At 58.8% G+C, this 24,581-nt stretch overlaps 2 protein-coding genes across 3 annotated transcripts in view; both read left to right on the top strand.

Moving 5' to 3' along the window:
• The first annotated feature begins 5,822 nt into the window (after positions 1–5,822).
• On the top strand, positions 5,823–17,100 carry LOC142419751 (vasoactive intestinal polypeptide receptor 1-like). 2 transcript variants are annotated; one of them, XM_075523013.1, is made up of 13 exons: positions 5,823–5,903; positions 8,751–8,874; positions 11,795–11,902; positions 12,848–12,957; positions 13,219–13,316; positions 13,817–13,949; positions 14,577–14,730; positions 15,409–15,469; positions 15,749–15,815; positions 15,929–16,020; positions 16,259–16,388; positions 16,706–16,837; positions 16,984–17,100. In XM_075523013.1, exons 1-13 carry the CDS (start codon positions 5,832–5,834, stop codon positions 17,098–17,100), a joined length of 1,398 nt encoding a protein of 465 aa, XP_075379128.1. In that variant the 5' UTR covers positions 5,823–5,831. The 2 variants fall into 2 exon arrangements, with proteins under 2 accessions (XP_075379128.1, XP_075379129.1); XM_075523014.1 differs by having other exon boundaries at positions 16,706–16,747; positions 17,008–17,100.
• A 5,108-nt stretch (positions 17,101–22,208) lies between these two features.
• Positions 22,209–24,581, top strand: part of SCN4A (sodium voltage-gated channel alpha subunit 4) — a 44,023-nt gene continuing 41,650 nt past the window's right edge. Inside the window, exon 1 of the mRNA XM_075523017.1 lies at positions 22,209–22,305. The gene's annotated coding sequence lies outside the window, so the exon portion shown is untranslated. The remainder of the gene's footprint in view (positions 22,306–24,581) is intronic.

Here is a 24,581-nt window from a genome sequence, read left to right on the forward strand (position 1 = left end):
ACAGCCCAACTTCCCGCTGGCTTCAGGTATCTTTCCTCCACCTCCATCAGCTGCATTTCCCCAGGCTGCTCTTCCGTGTGATTATTTGCATCAATATTACATCCAAAATCCACCATCCACCGATAGCGCAGATCTGGGAACTTTTCCCAGGAACCCAGCCTGCAGCCAGCCCTGTTCACTAAGCGGGAACAGATGTCTCCAAAAACTCTTGTTCTGTCCCAAAATGGCACTGGAGACACCCCCAGATGCCAAGGGAGGAGCGCTCTGAGGTCGGCTGCCTCAGCCCCCAGCATTGGCTCCAGTCGGGCTATTTTCTGCTTGATTAGATTTTGCTCTGTGTTCCTAATTTCTCCGAGCCCCTCCAGATTATTTCTCTGCCTTTTGTTATAACTCCCAAATTCCCATTATTTGCACATTTAATTACCGTGCTGATTACCCCCTGCTTCTGGCAGAGCCTGGCTTGCTCTGAACAGAGCCCGGGTATCCGTCTCGCTGGTGCTGATATTGTTCTCGTCCGTAAGAAGGATTCATGTGCCAGGGCAAAGGGCTGAGCAGCGTAAGGAAACCTTCTGCCAGCAGTGGGACCACAAGGGGAGACAGGGGACCTGCTCTGAATGTCCTCAGGCCCCCCACGGCAGCCTGGGCCCCTTTGGGGGGGTTATTAGCTGCCCTCCAGTGCCACCCACAGCCCCGATGCATCTCACGCAGCGTTGCAGGACAGGGCACAGGCTGGGGGATCAGCTATGGGCAGGGCTGTGCTTGGCTGCAGCCTGTCACCGTGGCATGTCCCTTTTTAAGTCCCCCAGCACGTCTGTCACTCAGAAGGTCTGAGCATCAGTGGGAGAGAGGGAGCAGGAGACACGGGCACCACGCACCCACCCGTGCACGTCAGCCCGGCTCTCGGTCTTCTTTAAATCACAGCGTCATTGACCTAGGGCTGCAGATACCAGAGCTGGGCGATCTCTGCCCAGGCCCCCTTGGGCAGGAGCACTCATGGCTGTGTGGCTGAGCAGGAGCATCGGCCGGCAGGTGATGGAAGGATGCTGAGTGGCACCAGGAAAGCACAGTCTGGGCACAGGGGAATGCAAGTGTCAAGGCACGTGGGATGGGGACAAAGGCAGCCGCGGCTGTGGTGTCCCCAGGACATTGCCCAGAGACACCTTTCACACATAGAAATGACCCTCCAGCTGGAGATACCACCTCTTCTCCCCACGGAGGTGGGGTGAGGACCCCCATCAGCTGACTCACCTACACTCGGGAGAGGTGACAGCCCAGGACCAGTTTATGTTCCCCATCTTGGTGTGTTTGGTGATGGCACATAAGCCATCCACACGTGCATCATAGAAAACCAAGGCTCAGGAAGGATCAGAGGTTTATAAAGTTCTGGTGGTGATGGACCCCGCTGTTCCCAGTAAGAGCCACCTTGCCAAACCCAACCCCTAGACCGAGATGCGTGCCAAGAAACACCCTGAGGATGCTCGGCAGATGATTTTGCTAGCAGCCCTCACCTCTCTTACTGTAAGTCTGGGATTTCTTGTTCTGGAAACCCTTACCTAAGTCTTCACCCTAAATCAAACCCAAGGCCAGGAACTCAGCCCCATCCTCTGGTTAGGCAGAGGGTGGGCTCCACCAGAAGCTTTGCTTTGGGCCATGGTCAGGACCAAGGCAGTGGTCCTGAAACAGGGTCAGTCCCCTGGGGACCAGGAGGGACAGGCACCTTCTGCCACCACCTTGGACACGAACCCAACATCTGCAGCATGTAGGTGCAAGCAGACGCCAGAGCACAAGCCGGGAGCAGGGCGTGATGCTGCACCAGGCATCTGGAGCAGGAACAGCGTGATCCAGCCCCTCAGAGGCAGGCGATGCTCTCTCTGCACGGGTCTCTGCTTGCGACGCAAGCAATGAACGCTCAGCATCAGCAAGCTTTGGCAAATTAGCTGAGCCGCAGGGCAGGGGCACCCGGGGCGTGATGGCCAGCCATCAGACCAGGAACACCAGAACGTTGTGCATCAAGCCCGGATGAGCTGTGCTCTGATACGGCCCAGCAGCAATGACTCACTGAGCTGCCCTCTGATAACTGGGGGACGGCAGCGAGGTGACAGCGCATCCCTTGTGCCATCCCCCTTCCCTAGAGACAAACTGGAGCCAGAGAGATTCCCAAAATGAGGAAACACGGGCAGGAGGCAGCAACCTTGCCTAAGACTCGTGGAAGATGAAGTAAGCACGACTGAGGCAATACATACCCCAATAATCACTGCTGGCTCCTAAGGAGTATAAAAAAACAGTCCAAAAACCAGTTTGTCATTGCACAGGAAGACAAACCCCAGATATGGAGCGGCAGCTTGGCAGCCACTGTCCCCTGCGCTCTGCGTCATGCTGTCACACACAGCCACGCGGGCACACACCTCTCAGGGATGCTCTGTGGGTCCAGGAGCGCGAGTGGGTGAAAGCATCTCATTTCGAGAAAGCTAATTACAAAAAAATACCACTTTCCCCTTCCAGGAGGTCTCACGCTTCTGGTGCTTTGAGCCCCATCTTCCCCAAGTCATCATCCAGCCACCGTGGTCTCCTCTTACTCTGAATCGCCCTTCCCACACCGTTTCCTTCCACAGAGCCTAAAATTAAGCAAGAGGTTGTTGGCGAGGGCTGGGGACACCCCACTTCTTTGCTGTAAGGTGGGGTGGAGGTAACACAATTAGTAATTTCCAACCCTTGGTAAAGGAGCATTTGCCACTTGCAAAAACATTACTGCGAATGACTTCATTTGCTTTGGAAACGGCTGAGTCATTTGTAATTACCGACACGCACCAGCAGCAATCCCAGCGCTGGCGTTGGATTAATGGGAGTGCCTGTGGCCGGAGGGCAGCCTCCAGGGAGCTCCCCCGGGGCTTCGGCACGGACACGGAGCCCCACGGTCACCGTTCCCTGCCACCCACGGCCACGCAAGCTCATACTGCCAGAGCCAAGCGATGCGCCCGAGGCAAATCCTCCCGTCCTGTCCCCTCCGGTCAGCCACCGCCGTCCCCATCACTGTCACCATTGCCTGCCCGTGTGCTGGTCCAGGAGGGGAGCCCAGAGGGGGCTGGAGGGTCCCAGGCTGGCCAGGATTTGCAATGCAGTGAGTTTGACCTCGTTTATTTTCCACTTGCTGCTGCAAAAGAGAGCAACGGCCCTGATGCCGGCAGGGCTGGGCAGGTCACCCAGCGCCAGGCAGGAGGAGGTCGAGCCACCATCGTCTGCCCCAGCTCATCCCGAGCGGAGGAAAGGCAGGGCCAGCTCGGGAAGGTGGAGGTGGTTGGGCAGCACCTGAGGGGTCCCCACGGCTCCCCATCGCACCCCCCGTCCCATGGGGTGCTTGCTGGGGAAGGGAAGAGCAATACGCGTCCTCCAGCGATGCAATGCTTTGCAAACCTCATCTGGCCTTCCCCACCGTGGGACCGTACCCGGCCACCTCCGAAACTGGACTGCTCCCCTCTAGCACCCAGGTGGGGACGGGACCCTCCGGTCAATTTGCCACCAGATGGCACCAAATAAACCAGCGTTGGGTGGCTTAGGGCCACTGCCACCCCCAAACCAGACCACGTCCCCCATCACCCCGTTCCTCTGCCCCCCACCTCGGCCCGCAGCAGCCGGAGCTGCCTGCGCTGCCCGTGGGGCGATGCAGCCGGCCCGGGCACAGGGCTGTTTGCATCGGGTATTGTTTTATTTGGTTTTAGCAGCGTCTGATAGGGCACCCTCCTACTGCGTGTTTATGTGCTGTTGGAAAATTCAATGATTAAGATTGGGTGTTTGCATTTCAGTGGAAACTATTAGATGGTAATGAGTCTGGCCGGGTCTCGGCAGCCTTTTGTGTCAGCATCACCGCGGGCTCAGCCTTTGCCAGTCTGCGCCTCCAAGAGCAGCGTCGGTCACTCGTAATAACATCAAACAAAAGCTTTTAAATATTAAGGACCTAGTTCCTGTATTTGCATTTTTTAGGGGTATTTAATTTACGTAGCATTTCTTATTGAGGTCTTTGAATGGCAGAGCAACGGCAGCAGTTCATTCACTGGCTTGGTATCTCATTATGAAAAGTTATGGAAGGAGCAGCTAATGTGATCTCTGCCTCGTTAAGAAACGGTAATGACGTAGGATTACTAAAATTAGCAACATAAATGGCTCACCCCCCTCCCTCCCCAGTACAAAGTGCAGTGCAGCCCCCCAGCCCCCTACCCTTCAGCAAGGGCCTTTGGGGCCGTTTTCAGCCCCTCCTTTCACCATCACCCACACCTGAGTTGTTTCGGTGAGGAGGATCTTGGGTGGTCCAGGGGTGCAAGGCTAGATCTTAACCCCAAGAGATTATCACGGCTGCCTTCCCTGCGCTCCTGGCTTTCCTCTTCCTTCTCCCCTCCTGCCCTCTCTGCTTCGTCACTCAAAGCATTAAAATGGTGAAGTTTGGGTCAAAACTCCCCTTGCTAAAGGGGCTGGGGCTTTCTAGCGTGGAGAATTATATGTATCTATAAGGAGAAGACCCCAGGTGAGGGTCTGGGGGTCCGTAGCTGGCCCCGAGGGCAGCTCCATCCCTGGGCATGGCCGGGAGGGACGTTGTGCTGGGTGTTTTGTGCTCAGGGAGGTGTGTGTCCAGCGTGGGTTGCTCCTGCTCCCGGGGTCCACCAGCACCCCCTCTGCTCTGCTCTGGTTTGGTACCGAGGTTACAGCACCCGGCGTCCTGGTAGCACCAAACCACCAAAATCATGAGCTCAGCCAAGACCAAAAACCTCGGCTGGGACAGAGTTAAGGTTATTTTGCAGAGCCGCATGCTGCCTGCCGGACACCCAGTGCCCATCCTGGGTCTTTCTGGGCAGGGGGTGCATTTTGGAAAGGGGGGCTGGGGTGTCCCAGACAGGAGAGGCAGGAGGTGAGCAGGCAGGATGCGGCGGAGGATGGGGATGGGCAGGGCTGCCTGCTGCGCTGGGGCTGGCAGAGCCTCCTGTGCAGGCAGGGCGTGCAGGAGCACCGCTGCCCCCACCCCATGGGCATGCATGTGTCCAGGCACGCACACACGTGTCAGGGCATGTGTTTGCACACGTGTGCGTGCACAATCCCAGCATCACGACATCTTCTTCGAGCTCTCTACCTTCCTCTAGTCCCAGGTCCCGCGTGGAGCCAGCCGGAGAGCGTGGTGACCCTCGGCATGCCCCCTGCATCCCATCCTGGCTGCACCCCCACTTCCCACAGCCTTTAGCCAGCAATTTTGCAGCTCAGCAGCATCCAAGGAGCAGGCAAGAGGGCTCCATGCCCCCCCTGCGCATCCCCCTGGGCCCAGCGGGGGGGGCCCAGGTCCCTGAGGGCAGCAGGTAAGGGGGTGCCGGGAGCCAGGCGGTGGCCGGGCTGGGCAGTGCCAGGCTGGAGCGTCCCCCCCGTGCTGCTCCTCGCATCCAGGCTCTGCGTGGGGAGGGGGAGCGGAGGGTGGAGCCTGCCATATTACCAGATCCAGGAGCCCTGGCATTCAGTCTCGCAGAGAGACAGAGCCCATTGGCACTGGGCAGGGACAGCGAGGCGGGGGGGGGGGACGGCCAGAGCCGGGTGGGCACGGGGAGTGGGTCAGGGCCACGCAAGTGGGACTGAGCACCCGCTGCGGGAAGGGGTCCCGGAGGGAGCCAGGAGCAGGACAGGGCTGGGAAGGAGCGGGGTTAGGGGGAGGAGGGTGCTGGGTCGCCCCTTGGAGCCGGGGTCCTCATGCGGCCCCCCAGCCGCAGGGCCATGCAGGAGGAGCTGGGCTGTCCCCAGCCCCTCGGGGACTGATCCAGGACAGCCGTGGAGGACGGGGCAGCGCAGGGTTGGGTCCAGCTATGGGGGGCCCGTGGCAGCCCCCCGGCACCTGCATGCTGCCGGTCCTGCTGCTCGCACTCCCGATGCTTCGGGTAAGTGTCCCCGGGGAGGACGGGGGCGCGGGGGGCAGAGGGTGGGCAGTGAGCGCAGCGTCCCCCGCCTGTGACAGCCACTTCAGGGTCTGGCCAGCCCTGGGGGGCAGCGCGCCTGCAGTCCTGGCCAGGGGTCAGGTCCCCATCCCTGTCCCCATCCCTCGTGCTGCCTGACCCAGGGGTGACGCCAAGCCGCAGCCCTGCGAGCTGCCGGCACCGCGGCTCCCGCTCAGGTGCTTTCTGGGGCAGGATTTGCTGACACGCAGCGCAGGGACGGGCAGGGAGGGAGGTGGGCGATGCGGGGACCCCCTTGCACTCCCCGGGGCTGGGACAGCGCTCAGGGTCCGGCCAGGGCAGCCGGCAAAGCTCCCGCGGGGTTCAGCTCCGGGGGCTGCTCCAGGGCATCCCCAGGGAGGGTGACCCCGCTCTGCGCTGCCTCGGGGACGGGCCCCTCCATCCTCACGTGGGTCCCGGCGGGGGCTTTGCTCACATCGCCCTACGCGCCTCGAAGGAGCCCCGAACCCCAAGGGCCCGGGGGAGCATCCACAGGCGCGAAGGTTGGGATGGCCGGAGGGTGCGGGGGGCAAGGACCGTGCGTGGAGGGCTCCCCATCAGCAGAGCCATGGGGATGGCTGGCACGGGGGGGACACGGAGCGGTTGTGCTGCGGGGCAACGCGCCGTGAGTCTGGCAGCCAGGCCAGCAAACCCCTCCTGAACTTGCCATATTGCTTCGGCAGCGGACGCCGGGGGGGGAGGGCTCCGGCGGGAGAGGGCTTCGGCTCAGCGTTTCTCTGCAAAAACTTCAGGATTTCTCCCGGCGCTGCAAGTTCTTTAGCTAACGTGGAGGCTTTGAATAACGGAAAGGAAAAGAAAATGAAAAGAAAGGGAATGGAGGAAAAGGAAGGGGAAAAGGAAAGGAAAAAGAAAGGGACAAAAGAAAACAAAAAGGGAAAAAAGGGGAAGGAAAAAGAAAGACAAAAAAAGAAAATTAAAAGGGAAAAGGGGGGAAAAAGGGGAAAAAAGGGGAAGGGAAGGGAAGGGAAGGGAAGGGAAGGGAAGGGAAGGGAAGGGAAGGGAAGGGAAGGGAAGGAAAGGAAAGGAAAGGAAAGGAAAGGAAAGGAAAGGAAAGGAAAGGAAAGGAAAGGAAAGGAAAGGAAAGGAAAGGAAAGGAAAGGAAAGGAAAGGAAAGGAAAGGAAAGGAAAGGAAAGGAAAGGAAAGGAAAGGAAAGGAAAGGAAAGGAAAGGAAAGGAAAGGAAAGGAAAGGAAAGGAAAGGAAAGGAAAGGAAAGGAAAGGAAAGGAAAAAGGCAAGGCAAGGCAAGGCAAGGCAAGGCAAGGCAAGGCAAGGAAAGGAAAGGAAAAGGGGGAAGAGCAGGGAAAGCAAGCAGGGCCGGGGGAGCGCCAGAGGCTTTGAGGGCTTTATAAGGAGAGTGATGGCATCAGGCCCCTTCCCTTTCCCCTTCAGGTGGGGAAACTGAGGCATGGCAAGGAGTTGGCCGCCCTGAAGCAAGCTCTGGAGGGAGCACTGCACGTTACCTGCTCCACTGCTCCAGCAGCCAGCCTTTGTTGCCATAAATAATAAAAACCAGCAGCTTTGCAGCTAAAAGGGGCTGCGGCACCTTCTGCCCGGTCCAGGCCCTTCATCTTTGCAATGAAGTAGTGTGCTTTCCTGGTGCAGTGCCCAGCAGCCATCACCAAAATGCATTTTGCAGACCAGGAATTTTCTTGTAAATCTTGTGTTCAGCAGGAAAAGGAAACGAAGTCTCCTGGGGGAGGTGAAGGGACCCCAGAGGAGTGGCTGCATGGTGCCCAGGAAAGGGCAGGGAAGGACAGGACTCAGCCAAGCGACGCTTTAACGCCCCACACTTCTCTCCAGTCCTGGGGTCCACTTGCCCACCCTCATCCCTCTGTTTCTCCAGCTTTTATATCTCTGTCCACACACCTAAAACCAGCAGCAACCCAGTCCCATATCTCGGCCCAAACCCCTGCCCCAGACACGTCCTGTATCTGGATGCTGCAGCCCCCACCGCATCCCCCCGTGGGCACGGATGATGGGAATGGGCATGGATGCTTGGGAATGGGCATGCGAAATTCATGGCCTGCTCTCAGTTCAGCCTCAATCTCCCAGCTCTCCAGCTGGAAGCCAAGGGCGCAAACCCCAAAAGCAGGGATTCCCAGGCAGCCCTATTCCAGGGCGCTGAGCCACCACATCCCTCGCATTTTTGGGAGCTGCGGGATCAGGGCATGCTCCTTGGTGTTTCAGCACTTCTGCTTTTAAACCCAGAAGCTTTAAGGAGGTCAGCGTGCCCGTTTTGCAGCATCTCCCCACAGAGCCGGGGAACAGGAGAAGGGTGAACTCCAACGGCCATTGCCGATGCCTCTGATTAAAATACACCAGCCCGAACGTGAGCAAAACCCACGTGAGCAAAACCCAGCCAGCAAGGGAAGGATTAGACATGCCCGCATAGGTGGTGTTTTAAACCTCTAATTACGTGGGTTTGTACATGGCTCAGGCTTTGAACGTGCTCGCCTCTGCCCTGCTGATGGGGTCCGTGCGTCCGTCTTTAAGCTCAGCTCCTCTGCGTGGCGCTTGAGTCTTGGCGGAGTTGGTGCCCTTAAGCATCACACGCTTTCGGAGGGAATTAGAAATAATTGCGGTGGTTCTTTATGGTGTTTACAAGGCAAACAGTAGAAAGCTAAGGAAATGTCAGGGTCCAAAAGCACGGTTACGTAGATAGGCTCTCCTGGGGCTGGCTGCAGCAGAAATAGTGACTATTGGCTGGTACCCTGCCTGCTCAGGTCTTTTAATGCCCGGCATCCTACTGTCTGCCCTTTCCCCCCTCCCAAGGTGCGAGCGACACATCCCGACTGTTCCGTTGTCCTCTATTTCCAAGAGCAAGAAGCTGAATGTCTGGAGATTATCAGGAGTGAAAGCCAAACACCAGCCCCCCCCGGACCGCCTGGGCAGCAAGGTGAGAGCAAGCCGTGCCCAGGGCTCATCTCCCTCGGGAGGAGGGGAGGATTTGCTAAGGGGTCTTTGGAGGATGATCCATGGTACGGGGGTTGCAGAGCGCACATGGATGCAGAAAAGCAGGTATTTTCAGGAAAATGGAGAGCGGCGCCGAGGCAAAGGCTAAGGAGCATCCCTGGGGAGCCCCGAAAAATGCTGCTGCAGGGAGAGAGGGGGGCTGAGAGTGCAGCCAGGGGGTACGGGTGGGCTGAGGGATGCGAACAACCGCAGAGGCTGAGTCCCCCAGGCTGATGGCATCTGGCAAAGATGTCCATGCCCCAAGCAGAGCCTCCTGCCCCACTCCCATCCTCCCTGCACCGATGCTCCGGGGCCAGGCAGGGCTGCGGGCACGGGTGATACAGAGCCCCGGCCATCAACGCGAGTGTCGCACAGTGCGTGTCACCACTTCATGCCTTCTTGCCTTCCTAATTCAGTTAGTTTTCATGCTAAACGTGTTTTGAGCAACTTAATTTTTACATATCTGGGACTTTTAAACCAATTAACTAAGTGAAAAACAGTTTTAAAGTGCTGCTTTTGTACATTTTTTTTAACTTGCATTTCAATTTCCATCCAAAAGCAGCTTGGCTCAAATTCTGGGTAAAAATTATCACCTAGTGAATAAGAAATGCGTCATTCAATGGGTTTCATCTAATACGAAGGTAAAAATGAAGCATCTCAATAAATGCATGTTAAGGTGCATAATTGCTTAAGTAACTGTGCAGAGATATATCATCCAGCTTAGCAGAGGAAAGCCAAGTTGATTGGAAAAGATCCATTTTGCAACCCAGATCGTGCCAGCCAGGGGGAAGGAATCTCGCTGTAGGAAAATAACCAAGAAGCATGAATGCGTAATTAAAATCAGTATTTAATCCCAGGTTTCCTGCTTGACTGCTGCCTCCACTGCCCACCTGAACTGAATTTATCCCTTCCCCCTTACTTGCTTGTGGCAGCGTGGGGAGCATCCTGCAGTAAGTGATGATGGGGAGGAAGGCTCAGATGCCCTGGACATGGTGGCAATATAAGCGTGAAGGAACAGGACAGTGACCTCAGGCTTCAGCATCCTGCTGGGGAGCCCACCATGGGGCCCCAAAACCGGTTAGCGATCGTGTTTGCAGTGCTTTCACTTCAAAGTCTGCTCTGGTGCTCGCAGCATTTACTGCTCTGAAATAGCTGGGAAGAAATAACCTGCTGGGGAGGCTCAAATGATCTCTTTTGGAGGTCTCCAGATACCAGTTAGAGCAGCAAGAAGTAGGGAGGCAGCCCTGGAAGGTCTGAGTATAATTAACCAGTAGAAATGCTGAGCAGGAACTTCCCATCAAAGTGCATTTTGATGGAAAAAATGCTCTTTTCGGCCATGTCAAGGACAACGTCACGAGGATAATGTTGATCTCAGGGATGTTTCAGCCCTTTGCTGGGAAAATTGGAATAAAACAGATTGCTTTGGGTCAATCCAAACCAAACACCTCAGGCTGCTGGGCTACACCAGCTGGGAGCCCAGGGAGAGGGGACAGTGAGAGGACGTGGTGGCCCCTGGGGACCAACAGTGCGGGGACACCGCAGGCGTAGCTCCTGCCTGTGAGGTGGGCAATGAGACACGTTGCCTTTGCTCATGTCCCCCCCAGATGTTGCCTCCATCACCTCTTCTCCGTGGGAGAGTTCTTCCAATTCTGCACAGCTCTAAGAAATGTCATTTTTTTTAGATGCTGCAGCAGCCCGGGAAAGGGAAACAGAGTGTGAAGGGGGACTTAAACCTTTTCTCCCCGTCCGAATGGAGGGATGACTTTATTCCCTGGGATTGCACTGCAGAGCTGCGTGAATCCCAGCTCAATCCCTGTGCCACGGGCTGCTCCTCTGGCTCCCGGCCGGGTGGTCCCACAGCATTCACCATGCTGGAAGAGCTTGTCCATACAGCAAGAGATGCACTTAAACAGCAGGACAGCTCTGCCATATAGAGACATCCAGATATTTTGCTCAGACCCCAAGAAACGAAGGAACCGCTCTCAGCACTGGTCCCAATAGCTGTGCTCAGTTCACCTGTCCTCCAGAACAAAAATTAAGACGTACCTTGGCATTGTAATGACAGCCCTGCAAATCCCGCCAAGCCTGGCCAGATACCTACAGACCGCTTTGCTGAAATCAGAGAAAACTAATTAGACTTGTCTGAGTCCACATTCCCTGGCTGGGAATAGATGTGGCTCCAGGTTAATAATGTATATCTACAAGGTTAATAATGTACATGTGCAAGGAGGAGAGCTGTCCTGGAAGTGTGATGTCTATGTCTCATCCCCGTGTGCTGCGGTGCTAATTCTTCAAGGTGCCGTGTCTGCTCGGCCATGCTTGTTTCCAAGGCAATTGGAGAGTCATTTAAAGATGAACTTAGTGCTAGAGAGAGAAGCAAAACATGTTTAAGCTAATTGTTCTCCAGCAAGTCTTGTGGTGCTTTGTTGTGTCCTCCTGCTTCGGGCTGGAGAGACATCCCGAGCTGAGCCAGCTGGGTGCAGAAATCCAGCATAAACCTGCACTATTTTAGATGCCACCAGGAAAGTCCCAGCCTTTCCCGCACCCTCGTGCCCCGGGGTCTCCCCGCAGGAGCTCTGGGTGTGATGTAGCCCCAGGAAATACCAGGTCCTGTCTCGCCACAGGGCTAAAAGGAGATCTCAGCGCCAGGGGAGGTCGTTCCCAGAACCGGAGCCAGGATGTTCCTAATTCCTGAGGGGGTACAGCGTGGCCCTGTAGATCGGGTGACGGCTGGCCGCTCTCCGCTCTCCCGTTACAGCCGCACGGCCGTGCCTGCTGCAGGCTGTGCCTGGAGAGCAGGGGGCTGCGCGTGTCCCCACAGCATGTCCCTTCCCGGCAGCACTAACCGTCCCGTCCCTCCCCAGGCTGCCTGACTGAGTGGGATGGAGTGAGCTGCTGGTCAGCCGTGCCCGTCGGCCAGTCCCGAGCCGTTGCCTGCCCCAACATCCTCCACATCTTCAAGAAGTCCAAAGGTGCAGTGCTCTGAATCCGGCCCAGACCGCTGATCCCCTGGGACCAAGGGCTGAGCTGCACCCACCCCTGCCTGCCTGCGATCCTTGGGCCACCCCAGCCCTTCCCCTCTGGTCCCACAGCTCCTGCCCCATTCAAAAGTTTGGCATATATTGCAATCCAAGCGGGAGACAGGCAAAAGCAGAGATGCAGGGTGCTGCCACGCTAGGAGAGTCCCCAGACCTTTTCATCACCCAGAACCAAGCATCCCCTCTGGGGAGAGCACCTGGGGACCTCATCCTCCAAGTGGGTGACACCAGAACAGTCCCCTAGCTGCTTGGTGCCCTCCCTTCCCCTTCCACACACCAGCCTAATGCTCCTGACCTACTCGATACCACTCCAAGCCACAGAGACGAAAAATGCGGTGTAAGATCATGATTATTCCAAGGCCAGGGGCTCTCCCGGTGCAGGCACCGCTGCCGGGGGAGCCGCTGCCTCCATCCATCTCGGAGGCAGCAGAGTGTGAAGCAGAGCACCCGACCGGCCCTCGCGGCATCCGAGCCCTTCCTCGGCTGGGCATAATTGAAAAGGCGATGGAGGGTTGGTAAATGCTTGCTTTAGGGCAGAAGCAGCTCAGGAGAGGCTTGATGGATCCCTCACAGGATGAAAAAGCCCCTTTTTAGCCTTAATTCCCTCCCACCATGGGCATTCACGCTTGCTTTCACATCCTGCCCTAAGATGCCCTGGCACCTCCAGGCACAGCACCGGAGGGCAGAGATGTGATCCGGATGGGAGGGATGGGGCAGCCAGGCCACTGGGGTACCATGCTGCTGTCAGCCAGGATGCTGGTGCTGGGATTTAGCCTCCATCCCAGAGAGCAGGGTGCGATCCCCAGGCTAGACGTTTTGGGGGTGCTGATGCAGAGGCGATGCCCGTGGCTCTCGTGAGGTCCCTTCTTGTCGCTGCAGCACTGATCCAGAGGAACTGCACCGAGGCGGGATGGAGCTTCCCCAGCCCTCCCTACTACAACGCCTGCGAGCTGGAGGCCATCGGCAGTAATAACGACACCGAGGCCAAGGCAAGTGGGTTCCCCGGGGGCCGTGGGGCACCCTCCCTACCATCACCCTACCCCACACTGACCCATGCCTTTGAAGGTGCTCTCAGGCATAGCTCGTTGGCCTCATCCTTGTTGCTGGGCTGCCTGGAGGGACCTGAGCTTGGCCGGGCACAAGCCCAGCCTGGGCAAGGGCTGGGGCATCACCCTGCAACCTCCCTGCCCACCGCAGACCAGGACCTCCCAGCCCACGCTGTCTCACTCCGCTGGTGCTTTCCCTTCCAGAAAGGCTATTTTGTCACCATGAAGGTACTTTATACCTGCGGCTACTCCACGTCCCTGGCAGCCCTGTTCTTGGCCATCGGCATCTTCTCCTGCTTCAGGTAGGGCTCGGCGCTGGCTGCTCCGTGGGCAGCTGGAGGAAAGCAGGGCAAATCATCAGCAGGGGATGGCTGCTCTCAGCCTCTCCCCTCCCAGAGCAGCCGGGCTCCATCCCTGCCAACACAGATAACCAGGGAGGCATGAGATGAACTGCAGCATTGTCCTTTCCTGCTGACACACAGACTTTAAACCCTCAGGTTGCCCTTTCAAGCTTTGTTTTTTTCAGACCTCGCTGTGCTGCAGAATTATGCTCTCTGGAGGTGGCTGGAGGACGTTCCCCAGCAGACCTTGTCCCCGGGCAGCAGGCTCGAGCACAGCACAACCCTGTCCTTCACGATTTCAGAGCAGGAAAACCTTCTCCGGGGCTTTGTGCTTGACCACCGCCAACACAGGGTCCCTGGGCTGGGGTGCAGCCAGGGAAGTGTCTCCTGAAGGAGAAGCTTCTCTGCCCGTCTGCTCTCTCTGCTCCTCCCCGGGCACAGCACATCTCTTCCTCCCGTAGGAAGCTGCATTGCACCAGGAACTCCATCCACATCCACTTCTTCACCTCCTTCATACTGCGGGGGGCTGCTGTGATCATCAAGGACACTGTCCTCTTCTCGGACGAGTCCATCGACCACTGCACAATGTCAACGGTAAGGCGCCAAGTCCCAAACCGGGCACGGTGCAGGAGAGGGCACCATGTGCTGATCTGGAGGGGTCTAGGTGGATTTGCAGTGGATTTAGCACTGCAAAGAAGAGAGAGAGGCGGTGAACCTGGGGAGGAAAGGCTGGCTTGGGTGGACTTCAGGAGGTTCACAACAGCATCTCTGTATGGGCCCTGTCTGCAGAGAACGTGTCCTGCCCTCAAAGCTCTCCCTGGTCTCAGACAGTCTCCCAGCAGGGCTAAAGCTCTGCACAACCCCAGCAGCACCACGTACACGCAAACAGACCTTGCACTGCTGGATGCGCAGATTTGGGGTTGTCAATAGAAACAGAAACCCCTACATGCAGCCCAGGTACAACACTGTGGACACCACAGACACAGGTTTCTAAAGGTCCTACAGTAACAGCCTGCGGTCATCTGCCCATGTTGCGCAGGCAGAGCAGAAAATGCCACAGGTGACGTGCGGGACCAGTGCAGCATCCCTGGGGCTGCACTGAAAGGCCATCACAGGTCTCCTCGAGTGGACGGACGGGGAGGCTGACCATCCCCTGTGCCCCCAGGACAGGGTCTGATGCCAACCAGCACTCCTGAGCCTTCCCCCTCCTCATCCTCGCAGGTGAACTGCAAAGCAGCCATCGCCTTCTTCCAGTACTCGGTCCTGGCCAACTTCTACTGGCTGCTGGTGGAGGGCATGTACCTGCAGACCCTGCTGCTGCTCACCTTCACCTCCGACAAGAGGTACATCTGGTGGTACATCCTCGTTGGCTGGGGTGAGTGCGCGGCCCCCCGGCACATCAGCCCCTCCAGTAAGGTCCCATTGACAGAGACCAGGGGTAGGCACCGCTTTCGGGGATTGCCTGCCCTGAGACCCACCTGGCCAGAGGTCCACAGGCACGATGGTCCCCATGGCTGCTCTCGGCATGTCCCCCCACCCCAGCACCTCTCTGCACGGCCTCGTGCTCGGTGGGGCACCCACCAGCTCCTGCCAGCCCCTGGAGCTGGTTGGGCAGCACGGCCTCGTGGCATGTGTGCAAAATCACTCAAAGGGGAAAAGGCTTGCTAAGACCGACCAAAGAGCCTTTGCAGCAGCATCTGCTGCCGACCCATGCTGAACGTGGTCAGGATGGGACAGAGACAGGTCCTTCCTTCTTCCCACATCCATCTGGGGCTGGAAACGCCTGTCCTGGGTGCCCAGGTTAGATGTCAGAGCACACGGGGGGCAGGAGGGTGGCCAGGAGGTGACACACAGACAGACACATCACCATCAGTGGGCACCATCTCCTTTTAAAACCTGGAGAAGGGGGAAAGGCTGTCACCTTCCTGCCACCTCCAGGGCCCCGACCTGGCCTAGACACCTGTTTTGGGGGACAAGGGATGGAGGGGAGGTAGAGGGGCTCCCCAGACCCCTGGGGCGACTCCGCATCCCTGCCTGGGTCCTGTCCTTGCAGGTGTCCCCATGCTGACAGTCTGCATCTGGGTGGTCACCAGGCTGCAGTATGACAACCATGGGTAAGAGCAGCCACCCCTCTTCTTTCTCCAGGCCGGCTCGGCCACATGTCCCCCATGCAAGCTGTGGGAGATGAACCTCTTGCATGGGAGTCTCAGGAGGGGAGAAGTGGGGCAGCACTTTATTTTACAGCTATTTCTATCTTCTGGTGGGGCCCATGCTACGGCCGGGCCCCATTGCAAGAGGTGCTGTGCAAATGGGGCAGGGGGCTGGGGGGGCAGGGCAAGACTTGGGCTAAAAGGGTGCAAGTGGGTGGTAGAGCCATTTCTCCTCTCCCATAGGTGCTGGGATGACCACACCAGTCTCTACTGGTGGGTGATCAAGGCTCCCATCCTCCTGGCCATATTTGTGAGTATGTATGTCCCCTGAGCATCCCGGCCCCAGAGCCGGGGGTCCCATAATGGGCAGGGGGACCCAACCAGGGGTCTGTGCAGAGCCTGAGACATGGTTTCCTGTGGCAGGTGAACTTCCTCATCTTCCTCAATGTCACCAGGATGTTAGCGCAGAAGATCCGGTCCCCAGACATCAGCAAAAACTACAAGCAGCAGTACATGTAAGGGCTAGCTCGGGCAAGGGGGAGCTCCCCTCACCTGGTTTCTGGGGGTCCCAGGGCAGCAGGGACCCTTCCCTGCCTGAGCACAGAGGAGGACCATCCTTGGAGCCTCCAAGACCTGCCTTTCATGGAAAACCTATTTTGGGTTAAGACCAAGCTCTTGGGAAGGGATTGTCTCGCAGGGCAGCAGGACCATCGCCTGCACCCAGGCCCCTGCTCATGCCACCACTCTCCGCAGGAGGCTGACGAAGTCCACGCTGCTCCTCATCCCTCTCTTCGGAGTACACTATGTGGTGTTCGCGCTCTTCCCTGAGCACGTTGGTGTGGACGCCCGGCTGTACTTCGAGCTGGTCCTCGGCTCCTACCAGGTACAGACTGGCAGAGATGGGCAGGCAAAATCCCCATGCACCCATCCTGTCCCATCCCAAGATCACACCAGGAGACCCTGGGATGTGCTGCTGGGGCTTTGCACTCTTTTCGGAGAGGACGATGTCCCAGACACCCCTCAAACACCAGGGGCAAAGCACAAGGATTGCGGTCTTGTGAATCTGCACCGATCCCCTACACCTACTGCGTGTGGGATGGCATCAGAGGTGTGGGAGGGTGCTACATGCAGGCAGCAGATGAACACAGAGGGGTCCAGCCCCTTTCCTCAGGTGAAATTTGCTCTCTCTGTCCTTTCCAGGGGTTCCTGGTGGCTCTGCTCTACTGCTTCCTGAACGGGGAGGTGAGTGTCCCCCCCACACCAATCCCCTGGGCACCACAGCCACACACGTGGCCATGCAGACACCCCGCAGGGTGCGCCCCAATGAGCCCTGCACGCACACAACCATGCATGTGCGCACACGTGGGCATGCAGACATGCATGGGGTCCCCACCCCCTTGCACCCCAAATCCCTTGTCGGGCCCCAGGTGCAGCTCCTGCCCCTCCAGCGGGTGCCGGCGGGTGCCCCTGGGTGCCAGCGCCGGTTTGTGGTGTCGGTTCAGGTCCAGGCTGAGATCAAGAGGAACTGGGGCAAGTGGCAGTTGTCCATGGAGAGCAACGTCTTCAACCTGGTGACCCAAGACTTCACGGCATGACAAGGAGGGCGTTTGGGGGGAAATACCTCCTCAAGGATGGTGGTGGAGGTGCAGCTCCATGGCTACAGTCCCAGAAACACAATAAAAAGGATTTTGTAGGTTCTGGGTCTGGCATCCTCAGAGGATGGTGTGAATGGCCGTTGGGAAAGGCTCTGCCTGCTCAGGTGCTGGTGCCTCTCATGGATCCCTGTGATGGTGTCTTGCCTGCCCAAAGCTCTCTTCACAGTTTGGTCAGTGTTTTAGGCAAAGGGAAGAGAGCTTCTCCACCTTTTCTGCCCCGGGACTGGGTAGGAAACACAAATATCATTTCACAAAGCACATCTGGCATTTTTCGTTTGGCACGGGACTGAAAACTGAAGGGCCCCAATGCTGAAGGAATTTACTGCTGGCTATTTTCCCCTCCTTTCTTGGTTTGCAAAATTGTTTCCCTTATGGGAAGATCCCTAGACACAGCCCCCAGGAGCCATTCTGGGAGTGGAAGAAGCAAATACAGAGACAGACAAAAACCCAGAGCTCTCTACGTGAGCCCCCCGATGGTCTCATGACTCAGATCCTCCCCTGATTTCCAAAATGTTTCCCTTTCTCCCATGCCTGTTGCTTCAGCTGCTCTTGGTGCCGGGGAAGACGGTCCATCACCCTTGCCATGCCAGCTTGGAGGGGCTCTGCAGCTCACCCAGGGGCTTTGCACCGGAGGGACAGGATGGTTTGCAAGCAGTGGGGCTCACCCATCTTTACTGGGGACTCATTTGCCTGGAACTAGTGAGGTTTTTGCCAATAAAATCTTGTTCTGAAATCCAGCATTGCTTTTCAGAGGTTTGGTTTGCTCTACAAAGCCAGATAAGTTGGTACCAGGCTTGCTAGAGGGTGGAAACCCTGCCAATGTCTGTAATGCCTGGAAATATTCCCTGGGGGAGAAATATCTTTTTCTCTGCCTGGTGAAGCAGCCAGGCTCTGAGCACGGCCACGGAGATGAGATGGAGGAGGAAGGTGAGGAAGAGCGCAAGGTGGGTGCATCACGGGCTGTCCCAGAGGTGCTGGGGTGCCATGTCCCCTCCGGGATGGAGCTGCCACCACCGTGCCGCAGCCTGGCCCCGTTTGCCCATCCTTCACCCTCCCTGGGTTGAGCTCCTGCCTTGGCAAACGCTGTCTCCAGGACCAAGAAAGGCCTCGAATGCCCTTTCCCCAAACCTCCTGGCTGCACCGTGTTCCCAAGACCCCAGCCGCCCGATCTCAGCAGAGCTTCTCACACTTCCTGGGTTGTCATTTCTCCACGTAGCCACATGTCCTTCCTTAAATAAACCCCTCTTGTTGGCCCCTTTCCAGACTGCAGGATCTCCAGAGATCCCGTCTGATCTCACAAAGAGGCATTGAGAGGGAAACAGAGCCCCAGACTTGATTTGAGGTGAGACGGAAGATGTTCCATTAAACGACCCTTTGGACCAGCAACATCCTGCGTTGCCAGCCAGGAAACCTCCAGAGGAGCATGGCAGCTGTCAAATAAATGCCTGCGTGCAGCCGTGAAGAGACCACAGGTGAATAAACATCTCTCTCCATCATTAGCGAGGAAGATGCTGTTTCGGCAGGGATGTGAGAAGCAGCAGCAGATTGGACCAGGGCTGGGGATGCTCAGTGGGAATATCACAGTTGCCATAAAGCTTTGAAAAGCACTGGGTTTTGCATGTATTTTCAGCTGCAAATGGGCCTTTCTGGGTGCTAAACCTGCCCCCCAAATGACCCGCTGGGGATTGCTGGGCATCGACCCTGTGGTCTCCCCAGGGCATGTCAGAGCCCGCAAAGCCAGGAGCCCACCGCGGGTGCAGGAGGGCTGACGTGCCACCGCCGCGGGGGCTTTGCGTTGCTTTCGCTCTGCAGGAAAGCTTTCCCAAAGAGCTAGCTCTATCTCTAGCACGGACCATGCCCGCCAGCTGCGTATCCGGGATAGCTGAGCCCAGGCACAGCAGGGCCACGTCTCCTCCCCACCTCCCCTCCGGCATGGCCCGGGGTGCCACAGCAGCCTGGCGTCCCCATCGCTCAGCCCGCGCCGGGGGTCCCTTGTCCTCCCCTGGGGCAGAGGGGTGTCCGGGAGAAGGGGGGTGTTTTGCCTGGAGCCGGTGGGTGGCACTGCGGCCCCGCAGCACCGCCGCAGGCGCCGACATCAGAGCCGGGGGGTCAGCCCGGGGGTGCCAGCCCGGGGGTGCCAGCCCTGCGCGCACAGCGGCCCCGCACAGACCGCCCTGGACACAGGCTCAGCCGGCGTGGAGGGACCCCAGCATGGCCCGGGGGCTGCCGGCTGCTGGCCCTGGGTGCCAGCACCCAATGACTCTGCCCAGGGCCCTGAGAGCACCCGGGGAGTAAGGTAAGGGGCCGTGCCGCTTTAGGGGAGCGTGCGCCCAGCCCCACACGTGTCCCAAGGCATCAGCGAGAGCTGGGACCCCCCAGGGTCCCCACTCGGCAGTCCTGGCCAGGTGAGGGTTAATCGGCGATGGGGATGGGAATAAGGCTCAGGGCTGGGAGAGCTGTGCCTTTGCCTGTTGCTTGTTTCCCTGCCCGCATGCCCTGCTCCTCCGGGGCCGCCAGGCCACCCTGCTTGGGTGCCGAGGGTGCCCCCAATGCCAGCGCCCGCACCCGCTCCCTCACCCCTGCTCCAGGACGTGCCCGGCTCTGCGGCTCGGTGAGTTCATCCTGCGAATGCCCCTTCCCCGCGCCCCGGCTCGCTGGTGCAGCTTGTTTCCCCCCTGCCCAGCGCGGGCAGCTCTGACTGCCCAGCTCCTGCCTGCGCTTGGCCCCACAGAGCCAGGGCTTGGCCCCACAGAGCCCCCACAGATGCAGCCAGCCCCACGGCGGGGCAAGGGTAAGGGTGCACCCAGCACCAGCAGGTTCAGGGGAAGGTGCGAGCCAAGGCACCTCAAACGCCCCAGGGTCCCGCAGGCTGTGCCAAGCATTGCCCTTACCCCACCCTGTCACCCCAAGGGCACGGGTTTTGCTCCCAAACGAGTGTTACGAGTACCCCTGGGTACCCCAAGCTCCCATTCCGGTTGGGATTTAGCTGGTTTTGCAGGCAGAGCTGTGCCCTTGTGCCTGCCCAGTACCTGGCTGGGCACCCCGGGGTGCCCCCGGCTTCCAGAAGAGCAGGAGCCACATCCTGGGGTTTCCACCCTCATGTGCCTCACCCCAGGTTTGCTCTAGGCCATATGCAAAGCAAAAAAAGACCAGTGCAGCTTGTACAGGCTTCCTGGCTCTGACAAGGCTGGGTTTGGGGCAGCTGGCAGCTGATGGGACCCGCCGAGCATCCCCTGAATTCCCTGCTGTGGCCAACGGAGCAAGTGGAAAGTTCCCACAGCCACAGTGGGAGGACGTCCCTGTCCCTGCCCTCCTCGCCAGCCAAAACCACTGACCGTTGGACGCATGGGGGATGCTCTTTGCCCACGGGTACGGGATGTTGCTTTGCTGTTGAGCTCCTGACGGGCTCCCGACACTCCCTGTCCTGGTTGCAGCAATCCCCTGGGAGCTAACGTGGGGCTCTTCACTCCCTCCTTCCCTTGGTTTTAGCCACTCTGAGCCCAGCCTGGGCTCCCAGTCAGCAAAAAGAGCCCTGGGGCTGGTTTTTAATTGAAAAAATCAAAGTTTTGCTTCCCAAAGCCCACCTTCGGCATCTCCCGCACGGAGCTAATCCTCTGTCCCACGCTGCACGACCTCTCCCTCCAGAGCTGATCCCAGTCTCCTGGGCTGCCGTATTTACACTGTCTTGAACAGAAAAGGAAAATTATTGAGTGAAAAGCAGAATTGAGCCAAAGAACTTCACTTCCCAGCTCCCTGGGTGCTCAGGTCTACAGTCTTGGCCCTGGTTTTATTGATTGCATGGGATGCCGGCAAGCACAGGGAGCCCCACGGGTGAGGGGCTGGAGGCAGGGAAAGGCGAATTGTCATGGGAACGTGCCAGCGAGGGATGCCAGGCTGGGGGCAGGTGCTTCAGCTCGAATAAAGCCCATGCCAGCATGGCAAAGTTGCTACAGGGTATTTTGGGACCAGACGAGCAGCAGAAGAGTTGCACAGAGCCGGCTGTGTTGGAGAGATGATGAGTCCCCTCTGACCAGGCTGGGTGCTGGGGTGGTTGGTCCACTCCCCGCGCAGCCCTGTGCACCCCAAAAGGGGTGAGCCCTGCAAGCTGGGCACCTCTCCGTGCTCTCTTCCCAACTCCGGGTGCTCTCTGTGCACCCTACGCACCCTGCAACTACCTGGGCATGCGAAGAGCACCCAAAGGCCCCGTCAGGAAGGACAAGAGGGGAGACAACCACATGGCAAGCCTCCCTTTTGCACCATCCCATGCCACCCCGGTCTGGCTCAGACCCACTGGGGTCCCCTCGGGCAGGGTGTGTGGCAAGGGACACAGGGCGAGGCACGCCGGTGTCGAAGTGGGGTGACCCCGCACGGCTGCTGACCGTCCCGGCCATCGGATGCTCCTGGCATGCAAAGAAACACAGTGCTGGTGCAAAATTAGGCAGCAGCAGCGGGTGGGCATGGGGGGAATGAAGCAGAAATGACAGCCGCCCCTCACTTGCAAGCAAGAGGAGGAGCCGTGGCCGGTGCTGGGTGCTGCACGACGGGAATAACACTCCCAAAGAGCCACCGGCTCGGAGACGACGTTGGCAGCGGGGTTGGCACCGACTCCCCACCACCACCCTCGCAGTTGTCCCGCTGCTCTTTCCAATTGCATGTCACTTCTGGGAGAGAGAGACGGGGAGGTGCTGGCCAGGGTCCCTTCCCACCTCCCCTCCACCTCCCCACGTCCCATTTGGTGCCAAAGCCGGCCCGAAGCCACCTCAACCTCTGGGACACCCTGCTCCGCCACCGTGACCGCCCCGGGTGGCCGGTGTCCCCGGCTCCGGGCATGGCCAGGGTGGCCGCGGCGCAGGGGGGCTCCGCGCACGCGGGACCCCGGGAGCGCTGGGAGATGCGGCCGCGGGGGCTGCAGGCGCCGCCAGCCCCATGATTGGCGCGGCGGGGGACGAATGCCACAGCTGAGACGGGGCCGAGGCTACCTGAAGGACCCCGCATGTCCTCAGGTTTCACTCATGACCATCTGACAGCAGCAGCAGCTGCTCTGCCAACAGGCACTCGCTGAGCCAAAGCCTCCAGGAGTCGAAGGAGAGGGAAATTCTGGCCCTAAAAGGTCTCTCCTTGGGATTTTACTCTCTCCACCAAACAGTAAGTACCGGGTTCAGCCCTGGGCTGATGCCAGGCCACCGGGCAGGGTCTACGGGGTCTTGGATGTCCCCAGGTTTGTCATTCTCACTGTGCCCAGAGCGGTGCAGGCAATGCCAGGGGCTTCACCGCCCGAGCACCGGAGGTCGATGGGAGCAGGACGGCCCCCGCGGTCGCTGGGGTGGTGTTTAAGGCTGCAGGCACCTGCTAGACCCCCCTGCATGGAAAACAGCCCGGGACAGGGGGTGAAAGTCCCCGCAAAGGCACAGGCAAGGCGTGGGGACGAGGGTGCCAGCAGCCACCAGACCCTCGGTGGCCACGGACCTGCCACCAGGATGAGAGGGGACAGCGGGGGATGTGACAGGCAACCGGTTTCTGAGCCACCTTCCCGCCCGGAGGAAGGGAGCTACAGGCAGGGCTTAAAAGTCACAAGTCGCCTTTCTCCTGGCTTCTCCTCCTGGAGATCTAAATATAAACCTCGGCTTGGCCAAGCCAAGGTTGCAGGAAAGGTCTGCAGGGTGCTTCGCAGTGTCTCCTTTCGGGAAGGCGCCTGTCCCCGCAGAGCCCCTGTCCCTCGCGGGGAGCGGGGAGGGACCCCCACGGGGGGGTGGGGAGGAGGTGGGACCCCTCTGCCGTGCCGAAACAGCGGTGACGGGGGGGACAGAGGTGGGAGGCCGTCATTCCCCCCTCCGCACACGGGGGCTGCGGGGTGCGCACACACAGCCAACGGCTTCGGGGCGCTGGGGCGGCAGGGTGAGCTCAATGTGGGGTTCAGGGCTTGGATCCCCCCATGGGCAGCAGAGAAACAGGCAGTGCCAGGGTGGGATTTGGTTCATTTTTTGGGTGCTGAATCCCCCCCCCCCCCCACCTCCCCAGCTCTGACCTGGCCACAGGACCCTGCCTGCAGTGGGTGCACGGGGCTGTGCAAAGCTCCCATCGCTTGCTGCACGTGCAGGGACCGCTGTGCACCCCCAGTGCCGTTTCGGGGTCTATCCAGAGACGATCGGCTGCCCTGGTCCCCCCATCCCTGGCAACAGCAGCCAGCCCTCTTGGCCAGATCCTGCACTGCTGCTCCCTCGCTCCCCGGAGCCGGTGCTGAGTTGCGGAGTGAAGCTTGCGGATAAGCGCAAGCATTTCCTCCCCTGCCCACACCGCTGCTGACAGAGGTGCAAAGGATCGGCCTGGGCATGCAGCAAGCAAACGCACTGCAAAAGATGTAACAGCAGGTATCAACGAGGGGCAACGAGTCCATAAAACCCTGGGGAGAGCGGGACACCCGATCGGTCCCGTTACACGGGAGAGATCCTGCACATGTAGCTGACGGATTGATGCTGTGAGCGCTGGAGCTGCCTCCTCTGGTCCTTGCTAAGGAAGTGCCTGAGGTTATAACGGTTCGGGGGGGAAAGGGGCACATTTATGGGAACTGGTTAAAGAACACAGAGTCCTGCCTTGACTTGGCTCTGCTAATATGTAAATAGCATTTTCTATTTTCTGGTGTGTGCGTAAGGGTGAGCATCATTCAGGGCAGAAGGGCCCCATGGAGCTGCTCGGGCAGCTCCGTCTTCACTCAGGGAAACTTGCTGGATTTGGGGGCAGGAGAGCGAGCGGCAGCAGGTAATGGCGAGCCGTCAGCATCGTTTCTGTGTTCAGCGGGTTGGACTAATAAGGTCATTTATATGGAGGAGAGGAAGGGGGAGAATGTGGTGGATGCTCTGGGGAGTTATGAGGGCAAAGATCCCAGCTATAGCTCCGGAGATGCCGGGAAGGGCGCTCAGCCTCTGTGCCTGTCTGTCTGTCCAGCTGCCTCCCTCCTTGGTTATTTATACAGCCCTTGCGAACATCTCATCTTCGAGTCGCCGTTATCCAGACCCGAGTGGATTTGAATGAGATCCCTCGAGAGGTGGAGGGCAAGAGCTGAGGTGTGGGGCTCAGCGCCCGGAGCTGGGCATGGGGAGGTCTGTGATGGCCGCAGGTGCTCCGTGTTGGTCCTGGTTTGCATGGGGTCTGGTACGGGGTATCGGGGTACAGAGCCTGGGAAAATGGGCATCCTCCAGCCCCAGGACGCTGCAGGGACCACGATATTGCAAATCCCATGGGAGCATCAGGTCTGGGACCTGCTGCCAGCGCTGCTCACTGGTGATCGCTATGGGAGCCGGTGGGGCCGTGTCTCTCCTGGCATCCCCTGGAGGTGGCTGCATCGCTGCCCCCCATGACCCCCCGAGTCTGGGGGACCCCGTGGGGGGTAGCAGGTCGTTACGGCCCCACGCCGCCCTCCCTTC

Source organism: Mycteria americana, chromosome 22, assembly GCF_035582795.1.
Source record: "Mycteria americana isolate JAX WOST 10 ecotype Jacksonville Zoo and Gardens chromosome 22, USCA_MyAme_1.0, whole genome shotgun sequence".
NCBI classification, from domain to species: Eukaryota; Metazoa; Chordata; class Aves; order Ciconiiformes; family Ciconiidae; genus Mycteria; species Mycteria americana.